The 26998-nt window shown below is 47.9% G+C and overlaps 1 protein-coding gene across 3 annotated transcripts in view; it reads right to left on the bottom strand.

Annotated features, from left to right (window-relative positions):
* Positions 1 to 9521, bottom strand: part of celsr3 (cadherin, EGF LAG seven-pass G-type receptor 3) — a 74052-nt gene extending 64531 nt beyond the window's left edge. For all 3 annotated transcript variants that reach the window (XM_040192708.2, XM_078093256.1, XM_078093265.1), the window contains exon 1: positions 2752 to 9521. In XM_040192708.2, coding sequence (XP_040048642.2) covers positions 2752 to 8449 — 5698 coding nt within the window. In that variant the 5' untranslated portion in view covers positions 8450 to 9521. The remainder of the gene's footprint in view (positions 1 to 2751) is intronic.
* Positions 9522 to 26998: the final 17477 nt, after the last annotated feature.

Raw genomic sequence — 26998 nt, forward strand, 5'->3', positions numbered from 1 at the left:
GTGCAAAATGCATATTGACGCGTCTGTTAGTACTTGAACCACAAGCATGGATGCAGCGTTTAATCTCTGCGCACCGCAGACAGGGGAACCATCCGGAGAATCAAAAGTCAGGAGCAACGAGAATCGGGAGAGGGGGAGGGAAAGGGGGGAGAAAGAAAGAAGAGAGAGAGAGAGAACAAAGTGTAAAAGGCCGTGGAAATAAGAAAGCCAGAGAAGTCCCAGTGTAGCGCCGGCACTCTGGCATGCATAGATACTATTCATTGAAAAGGCATGAATACACTCTCAAGTGCAGTGCTTTGAGCCACCTGAGAGTACACAAACACACACACACATTTGCACAGCACTATTATATGCAAACACAAATAATTCACAAGCACACACACAAAACTGCAACTAGAAAACACTGTTCAAACACACACATGAGTCAAAATCAGGCGGAAACCGACAAACAACAGTGGAGCAGAGACAGAGAGGAAATACGGAGGGCAGAAAGCACAAAAGAGCAGCGGAGAAAAGAATATGACATGGAAGAGACACGGCCCATGAGAGTTATGTGAGGATTGAACAGAAGCAGTGAGGCAAGGAGAAGAGCTGGAGGAGAGTATCGACGGATACAGACGGGAAATACTACAACCGGCTAAAGACTGAAGAGCGGCCTACGAGGAGAAGCAAATGAACTACGCGTGCGTAGAAAAGGAAGAGGAAACAAACGGAAAGAAGGATGATGGAAAAGAAGAGAGGAAAACGCACGGGCCAAGGAGTCACCCGTACATTTTAGGACGGCGGGAATAGAGGAAGGGGAAGAAAGCGACGGCAGGCAGAGGGAAGGGTAGTCACAGATAAAACACAGCACACAATGAAAGTGACAGCTTTGCTCCGAGCATGACTCTGGCTGACTGTTGTTTCATTATAATCTCATAACTGTCAAATCCCGAAGCGATGGGGGAGAGAGAGACAGACAGACAGAGGAAAAGGCTCTCACAGCGAGAAAATTGTGAATGAATCTACACGTCTGGTTGAATCGAACCAAATGCACATTAGAGGCGTGTAGACAAAGGCTTGCATGTGCATAAATACCGTTTATGGCACACATGAGATTGATCATTCCTTTACCCACTCTATGTTAATCTTATTAATTAACATTTAACACACTTGTTTACTCACTCGATCCATTCAGTCACTCATCTCCCCGAATCTTATTCACTAGCTTTTTTTACTCAGTTACTTTCTCACTCACTCGCTCATATTCTTGCAGGTGACTAATTCAGTCACAGACTTCACCATTTGTTGACTCGATCCGTCGTTCACAAATGACATCAAAATTAAATGCAACGTTATATCCTGCGTGTCATCAGGGAGGCTGGTATGGAAGCTGTGTAAATAGGGTAGCAGGTCACACTCCCCCCCCCCGAGCCCGAATACAAAGACAGCACCAAGCACGCCGTCGAAGCGTAAAACAGTGCTCTTGTTTCTTTTCCTTATTCTGTTTGTGAGGCTTTGATCAATGAAGAAGCCTGAACCGCCTAATCCTCAGACATGGAAATGGAACAAAATGATCAGAAAAAACGCCTAAAAACTCATTTGAATAAAATTCAACAAAATAAGAGTATTGTATTCAAGAATAAAAATTAAATAGATACAGCAAAGACATATTTGTACTGCAAACAAAACTACTGACGGCATGAAGTGATCAACAAAATGAATGGTCCAAACTCTGGGGCGACAAGTTAAGTTTTCCTGGAGAATCACACTGTGTTTATCTTTAAATCAATAGACAATAGGTTTGCTTTGAAGGTTCTTGTCATATTTCATCACGCAATAAATCAAATCAAAAAGAAGGATTTATAATATCTACCAGCAAGTGACAGCATTTGCCTCTGAAAGTCAAACCTGTCCGCCTCGTTGATTCCCTAATACATTTTTATTTTACAATGGCAACTTTGACTGATCACATGTCAATCAAATATCACAGTAGTTTTTCCAACAGCAAAAATGTCTCGCCAAACTGGAAATAACATACATGCCTACACCGCTTGCTTGCAGTTGCATATCTCATAAACTGATGACACGCAGACTGATATGAGAAGCCCACTAATACGCATAGCCAGTTATCTCACAGCAACAGGAGTGCCTTCAAACACTTATCTCTTCTCCAACACGTTTTCTCCATTCCCCGGTATCTGCTGCTGCATTTTCTCACCCAAAATCCACACTCAGCATCGCACACACTTTCTCTCTTGTCATCCTTTCCTCGCACGCCACTCACCTCTTCCTCAAAGGGAAAGTCTGTTAAGCCGACCAGCATCCATCTGCGTAATGTTTACCTCCCATCCTCTCTAGCTCTGTCAGCTCTGCCCTCGTCTATATTTCTCTTACAAACACACAATTTCTCCATAGATCATTCTCCTTCAGGCACAGCCTGAGACACAGGTGACAAATCTGCTTTTCCCGCTGCCTCCCCCCTCTCACCTGTTCAATTAAATTGCAGACAAAAAGAGCTGTGTTTTTCAGTTATTTCCTGTGTCCAGAAAACGATACAAAAGGTAAAAGCAATGCTCAGGGTTCAATGTCGCCCAGTCTTGTCACTCTGCTTTCTCACTCGCATTTAACCCTGTAGAAGCGGGGTCCTTATCTTTACAGGCTTTGTAACAGCGAAGAAGGCTTCAGATGAATCTAAAACAGACTACACACACACAGACACACACACACACACACACCCTTCCCCTCAGTTCTCCCTCCATGCAGTCTTACCCGTGACAGTGATCAGCATGGGAGCCACCAGCGGACGGTTGTTATCCAGTTTTCGGCTCAGTCGGATCTCTCCGCTCGTGTGATTCAGGAGCAGCAGGTGAAGCTCGTTCCCTCGGTCGATGGTGTAGTACAGCCTGTCTGACACATCTGGGTCGTGGGCGGGTACTCTCCCGATTACGCCGCTGGGGAAACTGTTGGACCGATTGGATACGAAGTTGTTGAAAATGATTTGGAAGTCCTGCAGAGTGGGCCTGTTGTCGTTCTGGTCCACCAGGCGGATGCGGACAGTTGCCCGGCTGACTAGAGGTGCTGAGGTGGCTTGGACTACGATGACATACTCATTGTGGGCCTCATAGTCGAGATCAATGAGTGAGGTGAGCTCCCCTGAAAAAATGTCCATCTGGAAGATCTCAGGGATGTTGCCCTCCACGATTTGGTACATGATTTGAGCGTTGGCGCCTTCATCCGGGTCGGTGGCTGTGATCTGAGCTACCACAGAGCCTACTGCGCTGTTTTCCTTCACTAGAACTTCAAAGTCATCCGCGGGGAAGACTGGGGCGTTGTCGTTGACATCGAGGACTGTCACCTGGATGTGGACGGGGGTTCGCTGAGGGGGCACGCCTCGATCCACGGCGTAGGCCGTCAGCTCATAGAATGGCACACTCTCGCGGTCCAAGCGGCGAACAGTCCGGACGATGCCGGACGTGGGTTCAATGGTAAAGTCTCCATCCCCATCCTCGCCATTTTGGAAGGTGTACTGGACACGGCCGTTAGCGTGCGCGTCGCGGTCGGTGGCTGAGATTTGGAGGACACTGGTGAAGGGAGGGGCATCTTCGGTCACTGTCCCCTGATATCTGGGGCTGACGAACTGAGGTGCATTGTCGTTGACATCATTCACGTTCACCTCGACATATGTCGTGTCTGCTTTCTGTGGTATGCCGTTGTCTTTAGCCGTTATGGCCAACGTGTAGGTCATCTGGTCCTCGTAGTCGAGCTCTGCCTGTAGGGTTATAGCCCCTGTGCCTGCGTCAATGCGGAACTGTGGTATATTGTCCTCAAGGAAGTACGTGATTCGAGCATTTTCACCAACGTCATCGTCCGTGGCACTGATCACAACGACGGTGCTTCCCGGTGGTCGGTCCTCGTTCACGCTAATAGAGTAGTGGGCACTCTGGAAAACGGGCCGGTGAGTGTTTGCGTCCGTAATGTTGATGTGCACCTGACAGGTGTCGTGGAGAGTGCGGTCTGAGGCGGTGACGGTGAGAACGTAGCGCCGCTCCTGTTTGTAGTCCAGTGGGAGAGCTAACGACAGAAGTCCAGCGCCCCCTGCCGTGCTGATGGCAAAGCGGTTTCTGGTGTTTCCTCCCGTTATCTGATAGGTCACGGCGCTGTTGACGTCTCGGTCCACAGCCGTGACGGTCACTACGCTGGTACCAACGGACGCATCCTCATTCAGGCGAGCATAGTATTCCTTTTGGAGGAACTCAGGGCGGTTGTCATTGACGTCCATCACTGTGATTGTCACACTGGCTGTAGCAGAAAGAGGCGGCATGCCGTAATCTCTGGCCTCCACGCCAAAGAAATAGTGCTCCACAGATTCACGGTCAAGTATGGAGCTCACAGTGACCCAGCCAGTAGCAGAATTGATAATGAATGGTGTGTCGGAGCCTGTGCCAGTTAACCTGTACTCCAGACGGGCATTATCACTAGAATCTGTATCAATGGCCTGAATGTGGAGGATGGAACTACCAATCGGGGCGCTCTCGAGCACAGACGCCTGGAACGGTGTGGAGACAAAGATCGGTGGGTTGTCATTGACGTCCGTGACCTGCACGCTTACAATACCGGTGTTGTTGGAGAGAGGAGGCCGGCCGTTGTCCTGCGCGCGAACGCGGAGCGTATACTCCCGCTCGGACTCAAAGTCAAGCGGGGCCACGACGTGGATCTCCCCGGTGACGCTGTCGATGGAAAACTGTCCTCGGCTGTTGCCACTGATGATGTTATAGTGAACAGCAGCGTTGCTGTCCTTGTCCCGGTCCGTGGCGCTCACGCGGAGGATCTCAGTGTGAGGCCGCACGTCCTCTTTCACTGCTACAACGTAGCGCTTTTCACTGAACTGCGGCACGTTGTCGTTCTCATCCAGCACGGTGATGAAAACTTTAACAGTAGCGGAGCGTGGCCCCGGCTCCTTCCCCTGGTCACTCGCCTCCACCTGTAGAGTGTAGTGCTCGTTGTTTTCCCGGTCTACCGCTCCGCGGGTCGTGATGAGCCCGGAGCGCGGGTCAATCTCAAAGGCCGCCCGTGCCATGGCAGCCGTGTCACCGACAAAGCGGTACCGGATATTGGCGTTAGATGGGGAATCTAAGTCTGTCGCTCTCAACTGTAGGATGGGATACCCCTCCTCTACGTTCTCCCTGATTGTCTCCCTGTACTCAGTCTGCTCAAATATGGGAGAATGATCGTTCCGGTCTGCAATCGTGATGGCCACCATTGTGGTGCCGGAGAGACGAGAGGAGCCGTGATCCGTTGCAGTGACGCGGAAGTAATGTAAATCCATGTGTTCTCTGTCCAGGATCTGTGTGGTGGAGATGAGACCCGTGTCCGGGTGGATGCGGAAGTAGTCAGATGATCGACTGTTCATCAACGGGGCCATGGTGTAGCTCACCCTGCCGGCATCTCCTGCGTCCGGGTCTAAGGCGGACATGATGATGACGGAGGTTGCGGGTGGCTGGTTCTCAGCTACTTGTACTTGGAAGTTATACTGTGAAAAGTGGGGGTGTCTGTTGGCCGCACGTCGAGCGCGAGGCCAGGGCATCAAAATCTTCCTCCCCCTCTCTCCCTGTGAGATTGCATCATCTGCCACTGTTATCAGCCGCTCCAGACTCCTCTCTCCCCTTGAGCTGTGCCTCTCCGGCTCCCCACCTTCCCCCCTCTCATTCCCCTCCCCAACCTCACGGCTTTCATCTGCCCGGCTCCCTTTCGTCCCTCTTTCGCTATCTGGCTGTGCGATGGTGCTGCTGCTCCTATCCTGACCCTTTCCTCCCTCTGCCTGGCTTGCCTTTGTTATTCCTCTTTCGCTCTCCCGCTCCTCCTCCTCCTCCTCCTCCTCCTCCTCTGGCTCTTCTCCCCCTGGTTCTCTCCCTGCCGTCAGCCGCGCCTCTCTCTTGCCCTCCCCCACCTGTAATTTTCCTCCCCCAACAGCGGCAGCAACCGCAGCAGACCCCTCCAAGCCCTCTCCCTCCCTCTCTGCATCCCTCTCCCTTTCTGCCTCGGCCCCCATCTGCCGCCTAACACCTTTGGGCGCTAACGTCAGTTTCTTAGCAGATTTTAATTGCATATGTGCGTGGTCGCCCTGCTCGGCGGCTGAACAGTCAGTGGAACTGCTGTCAGCACACCCTGCCTTGGCCATCTCTTGCAGTGTGGCCTCCCACAAGTCCTGCTGATGTGTCCGACCGCGCCAAGACGGGTTTCCTGTGTCAGAGTCACGACTGTGTCCTTTTACGTCCCTGCTTTCCTCCTCCTCCTCCTCCTCCTCGTTGTTGTTATTACAGTTGCTGTTGAATTTTTTATACAAAAACACGCGGCGAGAGTCCCCGGCCGCTGTCCGCGGTGCTACGATCACGTCCTCCGGATGGGAAGTGAAGGGAAGTGAATGCACGGGGTCATCCTGGCACGCGGGCAGTGTCATTTCCAGGAAGGAAGAGCGTTGGTTTGCTGTGGTGTCGTTGGGCTGAGGGAGCAGAGATGAAGTGAAGGCTGTTTCAGAGCGAGTGTCTGACAAAACACCGGGAGATTTAGCCGGAAACTTTGCAGGGGAGGAAAAGAAGCCTGAGTCACTGGCAGTCTCTGAAGTTGTGTTTACTTTCTCACCAGACAGACGCATTGGTTGGGATCTCTTTCCACTTTTTCTACCACCGCCTGAGAGTGTTTGAGGGGGCGTATCGAGCACACGGCCAGGATGTGTTGATGCAATTGATGCGCTTTTGCTGGATGTAAAACGTCGGTCAGGCGTCGCCGCGTGGCTGCTGGGGGGACATTGGCTGGGGGGGTTCCTCGGAGCTGTGACTCCCTCCGGGACCATAAACCCTGCTATGTATCCATCCCCCATTTCTTTTCTGTCCAAAGAACCAAAGCGACCACCAGAAACCTCCCTGCTTTCTCCCTGGGTTTGGCTGCCCTGCCCTCTGGTTGCTGTTGCTGATTTCCCCTGCGGAAGCTCATCATCGGCCCGACATTGGAGCGTCACAATCGGACAAGCCAAATCATTACCCGGATAATTAGATAAATTAATGTATCTGTTGCCATGGTTCACCCCTCCTCCTCCTAATCCTCCTCCCCCATCCTTCTCCTCTCTCCTCCCAGCCCTATCCCCCCTCTTACCCATAATTCTGACATGGTAATACCCCTCTCTCTCCTCGGGGACAGGGGGTCTACAGCAATGTAAGTGCGCCCAGGTACCGGGGTTAATCGCTACCGGTGTGCGACATCTGCGCGCTTCCTTTCCCCCCTCATCATCTTCCCCAGCCTTCATCCCCTTCACCCTCACCCTGCTCAGACAGCTATCATCACCCACCTCTATGTTACCGCGGAGATCAATAACATTGTGCCTTCCCAAATGAGAACAATTACCAGCTCCTCTGTCCACGCTGGCCGAGCCCCCGTCAGCATCCCACGTCTTCGTGTCGCTGCTGTTCATGTAAACTAGACGGGTCTGAATTGTATCTATGAAGCTGTTCCAAGAAGAATAAGATGAAAAAACGTGGTCTAAATTTGATCCCTTCGTGTAGTTTGAATTCTTGGTAAAAACGGGAGGAAATTTGAATTTGTAGCTCGAAGACTCACTGTGTGGTGAATTGTATCCAGAGAGAGAGCAACTGGTTAGTAAGGGGCCAAATGAGGGGTCGTTGGCCGGGAAGAGAGCCTGTTTGCCGGCCCTCGGACGGTAGAGATACCCGGGTATCGGGGAGCAGCGTGTAGCAAAGAGCCTCCTCACTTCACCGGCCCTCTCCCACGCCTGCTTCCCTCTTCCACCTCCACTTCCGGGTGCCCTGCGCAGGCCACGGGCGCGCACAAAGGCGCAGGCGGCGCCACGTTTGGTGAGGTGTGGCCCCGACGCCGGCCGCCGGTGCGCGCGCCCTCCGGTCCTTTGTGCTGCCCGCGTGCCGCCGTTCTGAACCGGCGAGGGGGCGAAAGGCGGTGGGGCGGGAGGAGAAACAACGCCCTTTCTCCTCATCCTCCCGCTGCCCGCTCCCTCTCCTGCGCCGACGCTGCTCCTAATACCCGGGTCGAGGGGAGGAGGGGGCGACGATGGCGTTGAATTGCTGTCCCCCTCCCTCCAAAACGTCCCGACTCCTTCGAGTCTCGCCTGCCGTGTCCCCCTCGCCCCATCCCGGTGATACCTCGCCGGGCCCCCCCCTCCCAGGCACCCCACGGTCCGCGCCCGCTCCGCGGTGCACCTGCTTGGGCGTGTGTCCCAGATGCCCCTCGGCGACTCCCCCGCTTCCTCGCTGCGCTGCCGCCGTTGCTGCTGGCTCACTTTGCCGGCGTCTCGGTTACGCAGACCGGGGGTCCATCGGCCGGAAGCCCCTGGTGTATTCCCGGTCCCCGGGGCGAGGGCGAACAAAGGGCCGAGCAGGAGCAGGTGGAGTGCCAGAGAAGAGAGCAGGAGCGGGGTGAAGCCCGGTAGCGGTGCAGCCATTTAGTCTCTCCCTTTCTGTCTCCCTCCGTTCTCCCTCTTCAACCACCTATTCTCTCTCTCACCCCCCCCCCCCCCCCCTCTCTATCTCTCTTTCTCTCGAGTGCGTCTCCCCTGCTTCCCGTTACTTCTCTCACTCCCTCGATCCGGCTAGGTGACCAGTTCCGGGACCGCCGGCACCGCCCGACACCTTCCCCCAGGCTCCCCCGTCTCGCCGTCGGCCCGGAGAGTTGGCATCTACCCGCTGTGGTCCGTGGCGCTGGAGGTCTGAGCGTTAGGAGCGGCGCGGCGGCAGCAGCAGCATCTCTCCTCCCGTTCATTCACATCCAACATGGCTTACGCACTCTCACTGACTGACTAGCTGGCTGGCTCACGCATTACCCTCTCCCCAGAGTGCGTGCGTGCGTGTGCGTGTATGTGTGCGCACACTCTCCCTTGCACAGCCCGGTGGTGGTCTATCCATCCATCCACACACACACACACACACACACACACACACACACACACACACACACACACACACACGATCAAACTCTCCTCCTCTCTCCTCTTTCTCCCCCTCCCCCTATTGCTCGCATCTCTACCACGCCTCTCCCTCTATCCCTCCCTCTCCATCCCTCTCTCTCTCCCTCTCCATCCCTCTCTCTCCATCCCTCTCTCTCTCCCTCTCCATCCCTCTCTCGTGATGGTTGACTCCGGTGCGCGAGGTTGCTACACGTCTCCCGCGGCGGCAGCCATGTCCACAACTGGAAATGGACGGAGGGGATATCCTGGATCTCACACGAGCGCACCACCATCAGCGTATCCTCTGGACGAATGATCACCCTCACAAAGAGCCCCGCAGGTTTGCCACCTCGTGCCGGGTTTCAAACCTGCGGATTTCAGATGACGACTTAAAATGTGATTCTGACATTTTAAAATAAAATTATGCCACAGTTTTGGATAAATTGCGGAAAAGAAAAGTCCTGGAAACTTTTCCAAAAGGATACCGTGACAAAGTATCAGCTAGTATCAGTATTCTATCGTGTGTATGACATCATTTTTATAAATAAACCGACATTTTGCAGCGTTCTGTGTTAATAACCGACTAAAATTGTCCTATTTGCTGATATCATCCTCGTCAGGCTACAATCAATATAATCCAGACCAGTGACGTAAACTCTGGCGCGTCAGGTTAGCGCTAGTAAAAGTGACGTCATACCCGAATGATCAACGAGGAGTATTTCGCGCTCGCGCACGTGCACGCGCACACACTCACTGAAGCAAAGGAAAGACCAATTCCAATTGTATCATTTTACTGTGAATAATGTTTTCTCTGGAAGGATGAACTGTATACATTTTATGGGTTATTCATATTTCTGTCTTCCAGTAGCCATATTTATTGTTATGTTTAGTGTGATTCATTTCAAATCGTAAAGGCACATGCCCGCTATCCAGCAATCATCCCAATTTAACCCTAATTTGTGCATGGCTAAATGGGCAGATCCATTTCCTGATAGTTGGAGAAAAAGAAATGACATTATGCAAATACTTTCACCCACCGCTGTCCTCCCATTCAATACCAATTTATAGTGTTGTCTGGGCGTAGTTTTTCTAATGGCACGGCTAGAATTGAACACGATTTCTTCCCGGGGCTGATGGGAGGAGATACACAAGGCGTGTCAGTCGGGGATGCTGAGGAGAAGGAGAATATGAGCCCCCGAGCTGCGTGATGCGAGTGTAAGTATACGCGTGCGTCTCCCCGTCCCTGCTGTGTTCGTGCTCTGCCTCTGTCTCCTGTGTATTGTGTCTGACTTCGAGTCATATGTCTAAGGTGTGGTTCAACACTTAAGTTCGGGTGTGGTTGAGGTGTATCAACCTCAAACCTTTCTAATATCAAAAGTTGCCAATGCAACACATGCTAATGTTGATATTCTCCTTTTCTTGGGCATTAATTTGTAACTTCGCCAATTAAAAACCATCATTTTACTTAGGTTATATTTAAAGGCAAACATGTATATATCCTTCATATTGCTTAACTTATCAAACTGTACGGACTTATCTTATTCTCATTTGTCATGGAAGATGTATTGTTTAGTGCATAGCGTATCATTAACCACTGTATCTAATGCAGAGAATAAACATGATGATTGCGTTTTTATTGTCAACTTATTTGAGGAACAGCCAACACAGAATGGATTAAGACTACATATTGTGAATGGCGCTCCACACTGTTACTGTATGTCCCAGCCAGTTTGGATCCAAACCTTTTTTTTGCTCTCAGAATTTGAGCCTGCAGGGCAGCTTCAGCCACATGCTGCTCGGTAACGTATATATCCCCCTTTTCCAAATAAGATTTGAATGCACAAAATGCCCTTCCGCTCTGCGGGTGTCAGCAGCTTCCCTCCATCCTCCCTCCAGCCTCCTGCTCCGTCACCAGCATTTGTTGGCGTTTTTTTCAATCGTTGCTTTGACGACTTTGCACGCCTCAGTCAGTGTGATTACAGTAGAATGTAGGTTATTGTGGAGCAGGCGGGCGGCGTTAACAGGATTTGGAACGTGCGTGTCGGGGGAGGACGTCTAGACTTGTGAGGCAGCGTGCGAAACAGTCTGACGGGTATTACCCCATTTACCCATTCAGTAGAGATACTTTAGATGTCATGATTCTTTCTCATCACACGCAGAGGACGCTCTATTTGTCCTTGCCACCCATCAGAGAGGTCAGAGGTCAAAGTGAACCCTGAGGTTATCAGGGTGTGATACCTCGAGATACCTCGTCGGGTCGGATGGAGTGCTTTTTACTGGCTGCTCCGGCCCTGAAATCTAAGACGGTTCGATGTTACAATGCTTTTCTCCCGGGCTTTCTAACGATGTTTCAATTCCAGTGATTGATTAGCACAATTACCAGTAGTTAAATATAATTCTTCTACAGGAGTGAGAATCAAGTCCAGGCAGACAAAAACTATTTTTCTTTAACTTGTAATGTATTGTGCCAAGAATGATTTGTTTTCTCCGGCAAGGTAAATGAGAAATCCCAATTTTTAAAAAACAAAAAGTCAAAAGAGTGTGCGTTTGTATCAGGGGGTTTTAATGTCTATGTCGAATGGTACTATATACCCCTTTAACACTAAACATAGTAAAAATAACAGAATTACAAAGCATATTTCGCATGAAAAGTATTCCCAGTCTACATGACAGAATATGGAAACTAGTTCAATCCTTATACGCCCTTGAAAGTCTTTGGGATATTAATAGGCTTTGGTCTATCAGGAAAAGTAAAATCCAGGCAGCAGTAAATCCGTCTGGGGAACATTTCTGTCACAAAGTAATTCGGATCCCTATTCTGGAAAATTGACAGTTGATTAGAATGAATGGGAACTCTAATAATGTGAGAATGTGAAAACCTGAAGACTTTCTGTGCGTTGAGCAACTTATTAAGATTTGATTAGACTCTGATTGTCACCTCAATTGTTCATAGAATAGTGGTTGTTCTAGAAAATCACAGAAACCTGTGACTCAATATTAAACTTTTTCCTCTCTAATTTCCATGTTATTTGGACTTAATTACTACAAGTTAATCGGATAAGTAACTGGGATCACTTACTAAATGTTGTAACTCATGTATACCTTTATTTTTAATCGGAGCGGCGGTTTAGATTAATTAGGTTGAGTATGAGTGTTGAGTGACAGCGATGAGGGAGCGCTGTGCCACTTAAAGCATTTATAATGGATCAGAGAGGCTGGACGGACCATAAACACTAAACGAAGCTGACTGACGGGCAGTTACCACGGCACCCTGTGGGCCTCTGACATCAGAAGGAGAGAGAGAGAGAGAGAGAGAGAGGAAGTGGGAGAACGAGAAACTGGGAAACGAGTGTGAGTGACAAGGAAAATGGGAGGCGGGGGAGGAAGGGACAAATTTCAAATCAGCGAGGAAGGAGCAAAAAGTCATAGTCAGCCGCTGCATGGAACTCTAAATATTACGTGGTGATTTCTCTCTGGCTGCAGTTGATTTGAAATGAACATGAACATGTGTGTGCCGTGAGGAGGCTGCCAGAGGAGCTTCCTCCACAGACTTTATTGGCATTGGTTTGCTCCCTGTATTTGCTTCATGCATTATGACAGAAACGTCATAACCGTGTGCACGCTCAGCCCTGGACTGTCACAAGTAACACTCCGGAAAATATGACACGGTCCTAGTAGGGGGAATAAGCTGGATCACTGTCAACAAGTACATGCAAAAAAAAATTACCTCTCAGTTTAAAAAATGGTGTCATGAACCAAGAAACACGGGACATGCCCAGAGTGTGAGACGATGGTGAAGAGGATGGAAAAATGGAGACTAACTGCAAGTGTCTGAACCAAATCCTTTGATGAAAAACACCAATCTGAAATTTGTTCATCCAACAGTCAGCGACCCTCAGGCCGTCTCGTTCAGGTCTAATTACATTCGGCTCTATTTAATGATTATAGTCCAAGGTATCAAACTTCCATTTACTGACTGAAACCTTGACATGTATTTAAAACCAGACCGACCCAGAGACTTGACAGGTGAGGCAGGCTTTGATGATTTAAACCTATTTCACAGCAACACTGCCCTCCTAAAGTGAGAGGGATGGAGGCTGAGGTAAAGTCAGCAGGCAGATCCTTCATTTCACTGTTTTGTATCACCAGTTTACCATGTTTAACTTACCATGTCCAGTAGAACATGCATGTACGACCCTTTATACTTGAAAAACAGTCTGCCATCAGCGACCATTGTAGTTGCCTTTGATAACATCCTGGTGAAATGGCACACTGTTTATTTAGTCTAATACACAAACAACAACAGATACACAAACATACAATGCAGGGCCCGCTGGGGAACCTGCTTTTTAAGGGTTTGCAATGAGTTGGCTCATTCAGGACCACGGACAGCCGCCTGCTGTGTCCCCTTCAAAGCGCAGCGCATGCAGCGTTCTGTTGAGAAATGTTGTAAACCCAAACAAACCGGCGCGTCGGCATCATGTTGATTGTCTGAACGTAAAATACTACAGCTTAAGAGCACAATTAATTTCACAATTCTGCGTGCAGCCTTTGATGCAACTTGCTGTGGAGTCCACAATCAACCGAAAAAATCTTAGTTCCTGCGAGGTAATGTGGGTCAGGAACAGCTGGATCCCGCTGCTGAGCCACTCCACTGCCTTCTGCTCTGCAATCCGTTAATAGCAGAGTTTGTGTGCACATGAACAGAATATAATATTGTTCTCCAAACATGAAAATAACGAGGCTTCCGTGCAGCTTTGTCTGACTGTTTGACAGCCTTGAAATGACCAAATGTTGTGCTAACGCTCACGGGCCGCCGACTGCCTCTGGAAACGAAAGGCTTCTGATTAAAAACTGTTTCTTGGTGGTTAAGCGCCTGAAAATGATGAGTCTTGTTAAGGAGACCTTGTAAAGGTAGTTTGAATAGATGTGCCAGTGTGTGTTATTGTATCCCTGCATTCACATTAAATCAGAGAACGTGAAGGACAGGACTTCATCTGCATTTCTTTAATCACTGAGCTCGGGGGAAGCGCTACAACAGTTATACAATTTCCTGTGTGCAACGCGGATTTTCCCAAAGCCCGAGGAAATTACTCATTTCATCCCTCAACTGCAATTTTTCGTGGCATTTCACTGTGGGAACAACACAATATTTGTTTGCATTTTGTGTTCTTACATTTCTAAAAACAACAAAGCTCATTGAAGGCTTTTCTATTTTGTTTGTCATTCCTGTACCTGCTGTTAAAGCTGACATCTCATCCTTGAACTACAATTACAGTTGGAAATAAGGAAACGCATCAGTTGCCGGTGAGTTATTTGTTTTCCCGTTTATAAACGCAGCAGCGTGTCTATTCACGGTAAAGCAACAAACCGGTTTTGGCGGGTCTGTTTTTGTGCACGTGTGACTGTGTTGTGTGTGCACGTGCACGCCTGGACACTGGGGCGGCCACCGTGTGCCGGGGGATCAATAACCCGGCCGGCTCCTCGTGGGAAGTCTCCTCGCCGCCTCAAGCCTCCAGGCAGGGGCCCGCGTGCTTTCTGTCGGTGTGGGTTTCCATGGGAACAGTCTGCTAAAATGCTTGTGCAAATGTGTATGTGTGTGTGTGTGTGTGTGTGTGTGTGTGTGTGTGTGGGTAGAGGGGGGACACCGAGATTACTACTGCTGCTGCACACACGTGTGTGTGTGTGTGTGTGTGTGTGTGTGTGTGTGTGTGTGTGTGTGTGTGTGTGTGTGTGTGTGTGTGTGTGTGTGTGTATCAATTTGAAAGAGGGGAAAAAATAGAAAGAAACGAAAGGTGAAAATTTTTTAGGGTGTTTAGGGAGACAACAAAACAGGATAAGATATAAAAGAACGTCAATACACGAAATGCTCACACACACGCAGAAAGATGGAGGCATAGAAACTGAAAAAGGAATAAGGTCTTTACAGATAAGGTAAATAATAATTGTGTCCCCGTTGCCTCCCCCTTCTCGCATAACACTCCCCTCTAATTGCATGCTGCCCTCGGCCTTTTGCCTCTCTGTAGATCCATCTCATAGGGGGGGCGCGGAGGAGGGGGGTGCCGCTGTAGAACGACAGGCCACAGGCTGTCTGTAACCCCCTCCCTGCCCCCCCCCACTCCAAGAAAAACAAACCGGGGAGATTCTCAGCAGCGGGCCAGCAGGTGGCCGTCGGCCTGCTGCTCGTCTGTCCCGTTTGAAAGCAGCAGTGATGCATATTCAGCGCGTGCAGGGCGAGGGGGGTGACGGAGGTGGGACAAGGGCAGGGTGTGTGCAATGCGTGAGAGAGGGAGAGAGGGAGGGGCTGACACATCCCGCCATTCATTCAGACAGAAGAGCCACTTGCCGGAAACCTTTCCCTCACTCACACACACACACACACACACACACACACACACACACACACATAGAGGTGACATATGGCAGCAGCTGCCCGGCGCGTGCCGTGATTGTGTGAATCTGAGGCAGTGTGGTGCGCGCATGAATAATGAGCCTCGCCTCTCCGCGGGGACGCGCCTCACGCGATGAAAAGAATTATGGGAAAGGAAGGAGGTGAAAACCTCCTGTGGAGCAGCTTCTCCTCCTATGATCCATAAGTGTCGATTTAACAGCTGACCACTAATTTCATCATTGCAAGTATAAGTATAGTTCACTACCTGTCTTTCATTCAATTTATATTTTGATCCTAAGCTCATGTACAGTAAATATGAAAAAAGTAAATGTATATATTTATTACAACAGATGGTGAGTCTGACCCCTCCAGTGGGATCCCCATGTTGCTCCATTTCAGCTGCATGCGTCAGTAATGCTGCAGAAACTCGATACCCTATAACGATCGATTTTCCTGCTTTCTTCTCATCAAAATGAATGCAGTGTAAGCTTTTTTTATTCCCTGTTTGTTTTGTGCCATTTTTCTCCCTCCTGCTCTCTGTAAAGGTCTAGACGAGTAGTATTCAATTCAGTGCATACACTTTATCTGCCAACAGCGCATATCCAAATGAACAATAAGACAAAAACATCTCATGATTAAACATGTTAATGTTTTTCTCTCCAACTCACAACTTCCCGGCTCCCGTACTGCCTCTCGCTTTCACCCCTTTTGTTTCCTTCACTTTCTCTGTGCTTCCTTTCTTTCCTTCATACATGCTTCCTTTGTTCCCCTCCTACTATTCTCTCTCTCTCTCTCTCTCTCTCTCTCTCTCTCTCTCTCTCTCTCTCTCTCTCTCTCTCTCTCTCTCTCTCTCTCTCTCTCTCTCTCTCTCTCTCTCCTTCCTCGTCATTACCTTTGGCGTCCAATTGGCTGGCATTGTTGCAAGCTGCAACCCAAAATGATGTCATTAATTATTCGGGTAGAGTTTATGTGATTAAGCCCTCGTGTATGTGTGCGTGTGTGAATGCCTTGGTGTGTGCACATGTACTTGTGATTGTGCGCCGTATCTGGTGGCCACATCATTAGATTCAGATGAGGGCGACGTGAGCCTGCGTGGGCAATTTATTTGTTAAATTGTTGACCCACTGCTACTCTGCTGATGAGAAGCAAACAAACACAGAAACAACAAACAAACTAATATCGCCCCCTCTGAATCCGTCCTGCTGCCACAAGATGATCAGTAAATAATGCAAAAAAAAAACAAATTAAATGGCTTTGACAGCCAGAAGAAAAAAAAAAAAAAAGAAAACAGCAAATATTTGTGGGATAAGAAATGAGAGCAGGTTGTTGTAATTCCCATGGAGCACTGCGTTTTAATCAGGTCACAGAGTTTTGTTTATGAAACGACTGATGAGGGAGAATCATATCCAGCAATAAAGTAAGGCGAGAGGACAAGAGAGAGATGAAACATCTCAGGAAAGCCATAAAGACAACGATGTGGAATTTTTTCACAGATGCACAGGATGGACCAAATAAACAAATGGGTTCCAGGACACTTTGTGCCACAGCGTGATTCATCATAATGTGTGTGTGACGGGGAGGAGGGGGGGGCAGCAACGTGTTTTTTAGGGCAGCTGTGTGTAGTCGTTTAGTCAGTCGGTGACCTAAATCACTGAATAAAAAGAGAGCGAGAGCGACAATGAGTGTGTGTGTGTGTGTGTGTGTGTGTGTGTGTGTGTGTGTGTGTGTGTGTGTGTGTGCGTGCGTGTGTGTGTGTGTGTGTGTGTGTGTGTGTGTGTGTGTGTGTGTGTGTGTGTGTGTGTGAGAGGAGGAACAGGGAGAATGAGCAGTGAGTCATTTGCCAAAGAAAAACGGCGAGATGCAAAGGTCGAGGAGGAGGAAGGATGTCGACGGGAGGAAGAAAGTATGAAGGAGAAGAGTTGGTGATGAAAGCGGAGAGAGAAGAGGGGGAATGAACTTGTTTGAGACTAAAATTATGCAGCGCAAGACATAAATATCTGGGCTTGTTATTCGTCCTTTGCCTGCTTTACATTTCCTGAGTCAAAAAAAACTTCCAAGCCGCCACACCGCTCACTACACAAACGCACAACCGCTCCCTGCAGCCACATCCTCTGTGCGACTGTTTGCTAAACATAGCGCCACACCACGACATGCATAATGGAAGAACAACTGTTGAGAGCAACTGTAAATCGCACACATAGAGAGGGATCATTAGCTGCATCGGGGCTGTAAAGTGGGCCCGACAGAAAACGCCTCATTAACAATTCATCACGTTATGTCATGTTAAAAAGTTATGATCAGAGGAAGAGATCCTTTTTTTCTTCTCTTTTTAAATACAAATGTCCAATAGTGTTGAACCGGCACACGACGTATAAATATACCTCAGAGAGACAGATTATCTCTTATATCTGCCCTTCTTATAAATGTGCTCATGGTCACGTGACTCTGAGCAGGGAGGCACACTAAGAGGGATCAGACACCGGGGGCAGAATCCATTAGCATCTCTTTTAGGCTCCACATCTGCTCGCTGCCCCAACCTGCTCAGGACGCCGGCACCGCCGGAGAGCGCCGGCACCGCTGTGCCCCACACCAGGAACTCAGCTGCTCGAGATTCAACTCTGCGGTTGAGGATATAAATGATTGGGGTTCGAGTTTGCTGGTTGGGGAATAGATTGTTGTTTGACAGGTCAAAATGACCTCTAGTTCTTGATGATCATTTTGAAAGGGAATTCTGCCGGTGAAGTTGCTCCGCAGTCTTGAGCAGCTGTCAGGTGGACGTTTGATGGAACCGTATGGGAACAACAAGCCTCTGCTCGAATGAAATTCAAGCTTGACCAGCAAAACCTTCACACTTTGTCTGCAAGTGTCCAAGTGAAGCCGTCTGGAAATTCAGTGTCTTTCTTCAAAGTTGTTTTCTTCTAAAGGGCCGTTGTGTTAATGCAGTAATGAGGCAGCTCCTCCAGCGATGGGTAAACAATCCTTTGGCCTGATGAGCCTCGTCTTGGTCCAGTTTCTCCCGTTATGGTGCAGTAAGTTCATATTTCAGAGCCGTCACGGTGTGCTGCTTTTTATGGAGATCGAGGACTTGTGGATAACCGCTGCCATAATCCATACCTGCCTGCTGGGTTTTGTCACATTTCCGGTTGAGTGGTTTAGACACGGTCCAAATCTTTGGGGGCCACGGTGCCGATAATACAGAGAGAACCAGACCAAACAATCTGGATCATTTCATTTCTTCCATTTCCTGCTCCCGAGGTGGAAAACCTGTTCAAACAGCTTGTGAAGTGTGTAACACTTAAGAGCCCATCTTATTAAGTCTGCAAGTTACATTTATTTAATATTCAGTGCTGTTGTTCAAGATTAGAAATGTGTCTTCAGAGTGTAATTGAATGGAAATGTGTTAATTTAAGTCATTGGCATCCACAAGACCCTGACCAACAAAAACTGCTCCTCTAATTCAAATGAGAACAACTGTTAATTAAAATCCTATCCAGGATGGCGACAGGTCAAGTGATGCAGACTTACTTAATCGGAGAGATTTCAATAATTGTCCTGAAAAGCAGCCAATGGAGGTCGTGTCCATTTTGTGTAATGTGTTGTTTGGAGTTAATCCAGAGCAGCATGGGAACACAGATGGATTTTTAAACTCTCCAACCCAATCAAATCTGAATTACGCAGTCATTAAATGGCTTTATTCATATAATGACATAGATATTGAAAAAAGTACATTGTCACAATACAATCTTTTAAACCAACGCATTCAATAGTGATCAAATGTTACTGTACTATGTGTGTGTCAATATACTAGTTTCTATCGTGCATCGTCAGTGTTCTGACTCCCGAGGGGGTTGCTAAATATTTGAAGGCCCAATGATAACACGAGTAAAAGGAGAAGAGGATTTGGAAGGCACAAACACTGCGAGTACGTTGCAGGCGTCATCTCCCACTGAGCCAGCAGGACATTCAGGAACCAGGATTGGCGGTAAATGAGTTACACGTGGTTACAGGGACCGACCTCCATGTTGGACGGAGCAGCAACACTCAACATGGAAATCTTTACTGCAATTATGCTTATGACAGTGATGCAGTTGTGCATCTATAAGGAGCATCTTCAAAGGCATAATGGCCTTTTATACAGCAGCATAACTACAATGCATGTGCACATACTTTCTTTTTGATTAAATACTTTTTATATACAGTATATTGAATCGTATTCTACAAAAACAGCAGGTGGGAATCTTGGTGTTGTAAAATAAAAGCTAAAAACCTGCTTTGGTTTCCCTGTTTACTGTGGTCCCCTGTCTCAAAATATGTGGTTTTGTATCCACTTCCCTCGCTTTACAACAAAGAACTGCACAGAAATTCAATGCTTTTCAATTCATTTTACAATTAATTTCATATCCAGACCCACCTCTATTCATAATGGAAAAAAGGGAAGATGTGTGTACAGGATGTACTTTAAAACAGAAACAGATTAAATCAAGTCTCTCTCCGGCACACCGCTCTTAGATCAAGCGTTCATCTCCCCGTCTGGATTTCATTCAGCATTGCTTCACGTGCCTCTCGCTGCAGCGCACACAATAGGACCAAAGACACTCAGAAGATCAGACTGCTAATCAACCTCCAAACCAAATCTGTAATCTGACTCTAGAAGTACCACTCATCAATGGATCCCGCTCAATTTCGCTGGGTTTCACCCTGGACGCGAGTCAAGCTGCATTCGTATTCGGATCAGCGTGGCTTTGTGTCGCTCTGGCTCTGGTTCCTCCGATCGCCCGGTCCGTCTGCTTGGCACCGGGCGAGTGTGTCTGCAGCCAGGCCTCAGATGGAAGTCACACCCAATTGAATCAATATTTAATCCAGGAGGGAGAGGTCTTTCCACACAGCGGTATTGGAAAGTTACCGGCGAGGAATAGGATTACAGTAATGTCTCAGTAAAGAAAAGAGGTGACCCCTGTTTAACGCTGGCATTTTACTCACGTGCTTCGACAAGAAGCAGTAGGTGATAATCAGTCTGTATTGAATCAGTATTTAATCCAGCTGGATAGCTTTGTCTTTTAAGTGAACTGCATGATGAAGTCACTGATTTTGTGTAATAGGATTAGAGGATTACTGGGAATCTGGTTACAAAAAATAATAAAATATATTTTTTGAATAGAAGAACAGCTAGCGAGGCTGAAATACAGCAGAAGACACAGTTTTGGGGCCTCAGAGTGGCACCAGAGGAAGGTCCGGCCACCTACTGAGAGGGTTCACCGTCTGTACGGTGGTTCTGTTAGGACATTCTCACACTCCACTTGTCAGGGTCAGCTCTATTTAATGTCCAGCGCTGTTAAAATAATTAGCTCTTGGTCCTTTGGGCGAAGTCATGCATCAACATTCACCACAGTGAAACAATGCGGGAAAGCCATTAGCCAATGGCCTTGATCACAGCAATTCCATTTTCAAAAAATCAGATTTTTGCCCCCAAACTCTTTATTACTGATATCGTTGGGACCCTTAGACTCACTCTTCTGCCTCCAAACGCTTTAATCATCCGCAGGCCGAAGGAATCCGCGATTCAGTTGCTAAGGCTCGTTGGAAACAATTATAGTGGTAAAATAAAATAACTGCATAGCGGAACGAATCAAGGTCTTTAGGGGCCTTTCATGTTCGGCCGATGACATGCAGAAGCTGTGCGCTTGTAAAACCATGTAGAGAGGAACGGTTGGGGTTGGCCTGTGCGAATCCAGGTCGTAAGGGGAGTAGGTTTGTTACGCCCTCTGAGTGTCTGGTGTCGTCAGACTAGAGCGGCGTGGCCCTCAGACACGACATTATTCAGCCGTGCATTGCTTCAGCTGTAGATGTGCGGTAGTGGTTTTTCACCACAGCTCGTGCGCCGTAAGTCCCACCTGTGATTTGTTTTTTTCTCTGGCTAAAAGCCAAACTTCCATAATTGGTGACTTATTTCATCTATTGCAGTAAATAATTTACATACATCAATCAATCAGCTGACAGCCCAATTGAAGCCAATGCCAGTGATCTTTACATGGAGGAAATGAACCCCATTAAGATCTACGAACAGCGACTACAATCATCATTTTAACATAATCACTGAATCGGGGGAACATGCCGAGGTCTGGAGTTGTGCATTAGAGCGCGAGAGCTCAGCAGAACAGAGGGAACGTCTCATCTGGTATTCTTCTCGGTGTCTCCAAATCACAAAGCATTCCAGCGCATTTACATTTCAGGCCCATTACGCCACACAGCCACTTATCATAAGTGCATCAGCAGGAGTTTGGGGAGGATCCAAAGATTATTGTTTCACCGTAAAAACCTTTTAGACGGGTGATTGGGGTCCGCATGCAGACGTTCCGTCTCCTGACAACATGGAGGAGAACCGGTGACATTTATCTCTAGTTCAAACACATCTATATAGTCTCTCCCCTTGTCTTATCATGTCTGAGCTTTGGTTTTTTTTTGTTTTGATTGAAGTCTGTTGTGTCCTCACGCAGAGTGCACGTTTGGCATCAGCCGTGTTCGGTGCGTTGGAAGGGGATTTGAGGCAACGTGAGGAGGTGCGAAGCGTTTGATAATCGTGTTTAGACGCGTGTCGTCGCCTGGGCTTTGAGGTTGGCTCAGTGTTTGCGGCCAACAACAAAAGTTTGCAGTTTGGTGCGTGCAAAAATCTATATATACGGCAGCTTTCTCTGACTGAACCCCCCCCCCCCCTCCAAAGAAAAACGCGTCGATGACGGAGAGACATACCGCCACCGATTCAATGATGTATTTTCAAAATAAAATGATGAAGGTACTATCGTGAACATTTGACTTTTTCTTAAATCATTCACGTCCACTGATCGCTAAAATAATTACTGTTCCTATCTGTCCATACGGGTCACATGCATGTATCCAGGGGTCAGCCTGTGAAACGTTGCAGAAACTAGGTTGATGTGCAGCACACAGGTGCGTGACTCATTGCTCGGGGTGAGTGGATGCAGATTTGCTCCCACTTGGATCCACACTGAAGTCCTGCTCTGACCTCTGTGGAAATGGATGTGTATGAAATGTGGCAGGTGTAATCACATCCCCGCGCCCGAATCCTGAAGAGGAAATGATGTGCTGGTTACATATCTAATTAAACGAGCCGAGCTGTGATAGAGGCCAATATAGAGGAGGGTTTCGCCATAAGACAAAAAGAGGAAATAGGTCACAATTGTATGTGTGTTATTGATTCATTGCTGAATCTGGTGGAGATGTCCGCTGTGAGAAAATGACTATCTCGATAATAATTTAACATTTCAGTGGTTTGTTTCAGCTTTTCAATTGAGGATTCGCCTTTTTCCTCCGTTCTAAATAATTCCCGATATTTGACAACAGATCGGCCTCGTCTCCACCCGGCTGGGAGAAGGTCGCCCGCCGCTGTTCCTTCCCCGATGTTTGCTTTGTGTCAGTCAGGCCAATGAGCATCGTCCTGAACCAATGTGCTGTGAGTTCTATCCGCTACCAGGATAACAAGTTAGTTCTGCTTTCTTGCGCAACTCCCTTTTCTCTTTTTCTCCCCCCTCGCCCCCGAATTCAGATCTTTGAACCAACGCATTTTCACACAGTCTCAGGTTTCAGAAGTCCCCTTTCTTTGAGCACACACACACACATGCGTAGAGCGCTTTCAGCACCATGGAGGTTCAGTACACACTCACAACCCTCGACTCCCTGATGCTCCTTCCAAATCACTATTGCTGGATAGGCACTTTGAGGATTAGTGTGTATGTGAAGGTAGAAGAGATAAAAACGTTAATTACCATATGTGAATGTCAGCATGCATGCTTTAAAATGCATGCTTTAAAAACAACGTGTGTGTGTGTTGATGTGCACGTTAAATGTCCTTTCAAAGTCAATCCAGGAAGTTGCATTAATGCAAAAGCAGAAATGAAATGGAAACAATGTTGGTAGTTTACTATGAAAACTAGTCATTAAATCACATGTTACTACAACCACTGGAAGTAGAGAGATGCCCACAGTCTGTATAAGCCTCTGTATGTGTGCTCAACGTTTCATTTGAATAAACGTTGGACTGAGGTACCAGCTATTCTTTCACCCGCAGTACATTAAAATGCCTCAACGCCAGCATTACTGGATATTTCAACATGGCCGAGGATCGCTGGCCTTGGGAAAACCTGCATGTGGTAAAGATTCTACATTCAAGGTCCACTTCGTCAGCAGACAATGTTACAGCAGACCCCGAGGCCACACACAACAACAACAACAACAATAGCCGTCAATCCTCAAATACAGTTTTTAATGGATGCAGTCAAGAAAGAAATGGTTCCTGGCAAGATACTCCTGTTCACTTGGCAGCGGTTCAGAGTGACAGAGTCGCTCCCAGCGGCGGTGATGCTGGCGAGGCCCGAGTGAGGTGAGGGCCAGAAGCTGTGAGCATCCCGCAAGGGTGCAAAACACATGGTAATCGTAATCGCACCATGGACCCGACATGCATCAAAGTGGAGGTGCTGAGATTTTCTTTCTGTTGTCACAGAAACAAAAGCCTCTCCCCCTCATAACAGCCACACAGTAGACCACTTAATGCCACTGTAGCCCACCCTCAGAGATGAGTAAAGCTCACTGGGAGAACGGGGAGACAAGCTGACCCAGTGACGCTGTGCCAAGACAAAAGACAGAACCCAACGTTACGTGTTTGTGAACACTGCATGCCGACGCTCCCTGCTCACAGGAATGCAATCTCTCAACAGATCACCTGCTACAACATCCAACAGCACACGCGTGCTGTGGCTTCAGTGTGTTTGTTTCTGTTCGCAAAGAGGAAAACTGTATCAAACCAGATACTCATCTGCTGAATCAGGGATAATGGAGAGTACTTATCCGTGCGTGTGTGTGTGTACGTGTGTTCGGCCACGTGCATGCTGAGGGTACACACGCGTGTCCTAAGTACACTCGCACACACATACTGAGAGAGGTCCGGAGATATAGCAGAGATATAGAGGCTGAGAGAGGCATTAAGTGGAGATGGAATGGAGGAGGGAGGAGGGGAGAGAGGGGGAGGAGGCACAGAGATTCTGGGTCTGGGTGACAGCTGTTGCATCGAGAGTTTATCTGATTAAATCTGACCATCTCCGCTGTAGGAGGGAGGGACACAGTTATCTGATGCCCCAAAGACACACACACACACACACACAGACACACACACACCTCAGTGGACACACGTGTAAACTTTATACTTTAAGCTGCTTTGTCAATCAAAAGACACTTTGCAGCATTGATCACATACAATCACAACAATGTCCTATCCTGATGACAGATTAATCATATATTAAAGATCACCTCCACCTTCCAGGAGGACATACTGACGTCACGTCCCGCGTGTCCACATACGTGTCTTCCAGTCAGTCGATTAGTTTCATGATGGATTTCTTATATAATATAATTAAATCTGTGCGTTGTGACATCGAGAAATCCTTCCCTCTTTGTTTCCAAGGATCAGGTCACAACTTCTAAAAATTATTTTTTCTTTTACCAAAGTTCAATAGGAAGCAGCTGCAGGAGTAATGTTTTCTATTAAGCAACATTATTGTTTCTGTGTAAATGCACCAAACAACCGAAGGGCTGCGATTCCTTTTAACCCTCATTTACACTTTAATAAATGTCTGTCAGGCTGTCTCCTTGCCTTTTGATGTCTATAAAAGAAACAAAAAATTGCAGGATAATTCCTCCCAGGGGCCGCGCCTCCCTGCCAGTGCCCCTCCTCCACCCAGCCCCCCCGCCTCCTCCACCAGCCGCAGCCTTGGGCTAGCGACCGCGGTTCACAGCAATTACGAACGCGCAGAATTGTAATTTATGTGATTTAATTGAACTCAATACTCAATTTATTCAATTATTGTATAACACAGACCCCGCTTCTACTTCCAACCCCTGTCACGACCAAAACCCCCACCAATCTCCTGCCTGTCACTCGACGGGAGCATTTGCAACTGTTTGGCCGATCAATGGAAGGGCCACGGTTGACAAAACGCTCCACGTGTTGAGTCTCTGCTGCTGAGGGATTATTCCACATATTCTCACTTCAGAGCTGCAGGGGATCCGTTGTGATTCACAGACATTTCAGAAAAAGCTGACAGAACAAGAACCTTTTTGAGCTTTTACTCGTTTGTTAGCAGGCACACTAATGAGGAATCTTCATAGAGGTTCCAGCCCGTCTCCATTCACACATGTGTTTCGCTCATTGTCCCATCGCTGTGGAGGGTTTTCCTGTTCTGTTGAAGGGGGGGGGGCGGGAGTCATTCTGTGCTCACCTTTTAAACCACCAGTTTGAGGTGACGTGAGGTTTGGTGACTTGAGAAGTGGTTTGAAAGCTCGTCGTTCACTGAAGTGGGAAGGCGGAACGCACACTGATAGCGGACTTTTCGGTCCTAAAGTTTACATCTTGTGTCCAGCAATAAAACCGCATTTGCATATTCATAGATTCAGATGTTTAATCATGGAGAAGAAATGATCCAATCCCATGATCCAATATCTCCAACCGCCCTGCATCCAAAAGACACCTTGCAAGGGCCCCAAATGTGCATTCATCTTCAGCTGGAACTAATTTTGTTCCCAGTTTAGCAGGTTTTAAGATGTCCATCACGGACAGTGAGTGGGCCGGCCAAACCTGCATCAGCCATGCGCTCTCACCTGTGTGTTTCAGTCTATTTCCACCTGGTGCATTCAGTCCATCCCTGCCCCCTTTCTCTCACTCTATCAAGCCGTCTCTCTCTCTCTCTCTTTATTCTCAGGGGCGTCCCTGACCCCATTCATTCATCTCTCTTCAAGACAGTGGATACACTCACAGCAATTACTCTACATGCATTACTCTCCCTCTAACAACCCATCGCTATCAAGCACTTTCACGTTCAAACCCCCCCTCACTGGTTTCTCCCCTTTTCTCTCGCTCCCCTCCCTCTTTTGTCTCTCTCCAACCTATTGCCCGAGGGGAGTGATTGACAAGCAAGCGGGGGTCTTGTAAAGGGGAGTTTCTGATTGGCGTAGAGGGAGAAGAGAGGGATTAAGCTTTCTAGATCTGCCCTGACTACACCGCAGCAAAAAAAAAGGCTCCATTATCATTTGTCTCGTGCTCAGTGCGAAGGGGCTTCACAGTGACATCGGGTCAGCGGCGTTTTCTGCTGTGTTTGTCCAGGTGATCCACATAAAAGCAGAGTTACTAATAGACACTTGTGCAAAAAGGGAAAGAAGCCACACAAAATTGCTCAATAATTTAAGATTTTTTTGGCATTGCACGGATTCCCTGTTGCCAGTTTTCACTGGCACCAGGAATATTATGATTATTTTTCCATTGGGCTTTGAGTTGCACCAATATCGAGCAAGAAAATTGATGCTCATGCAAAGCAGCAGCTTTTATTCTGTGAAAGAAAATAAGCGAATCGCAGTTTGAGATTTAAAATGCATGTTTTTCTAACTTAAATCAGCTGCCGACTAATTATTTCAGCTACAGTTCAGATGCAGACATTCTATTGCAAAGGGCACATTCATAATTGATCATCGTTTTCTGACAGTAAAATACCTGAATGTGAGTTAGTTGTTGTGTATTTACAAACTGGTGAGAGATACAACCGTCAAAAAGACTTGTCTGTTTTTTCTTTTCTTTTAAGACAGCTGTGATGTAGTTA

The sequence above is a fragment of the Gasterosteus aculeatus genome, chromosome 2, assembly GCF_964276395.1.
Source record: "Gasterosteus aculeatus chromosome 2, fGasAcu3.hap1.1, whole genome shotgun sequence".
Lineage (NCBI taxonomy): Eukaryota > Metazoa > Chordata > Actinopteri > Perciformes > Gasterosteidae > Gasterosteus > Gasterosteus aculeatus.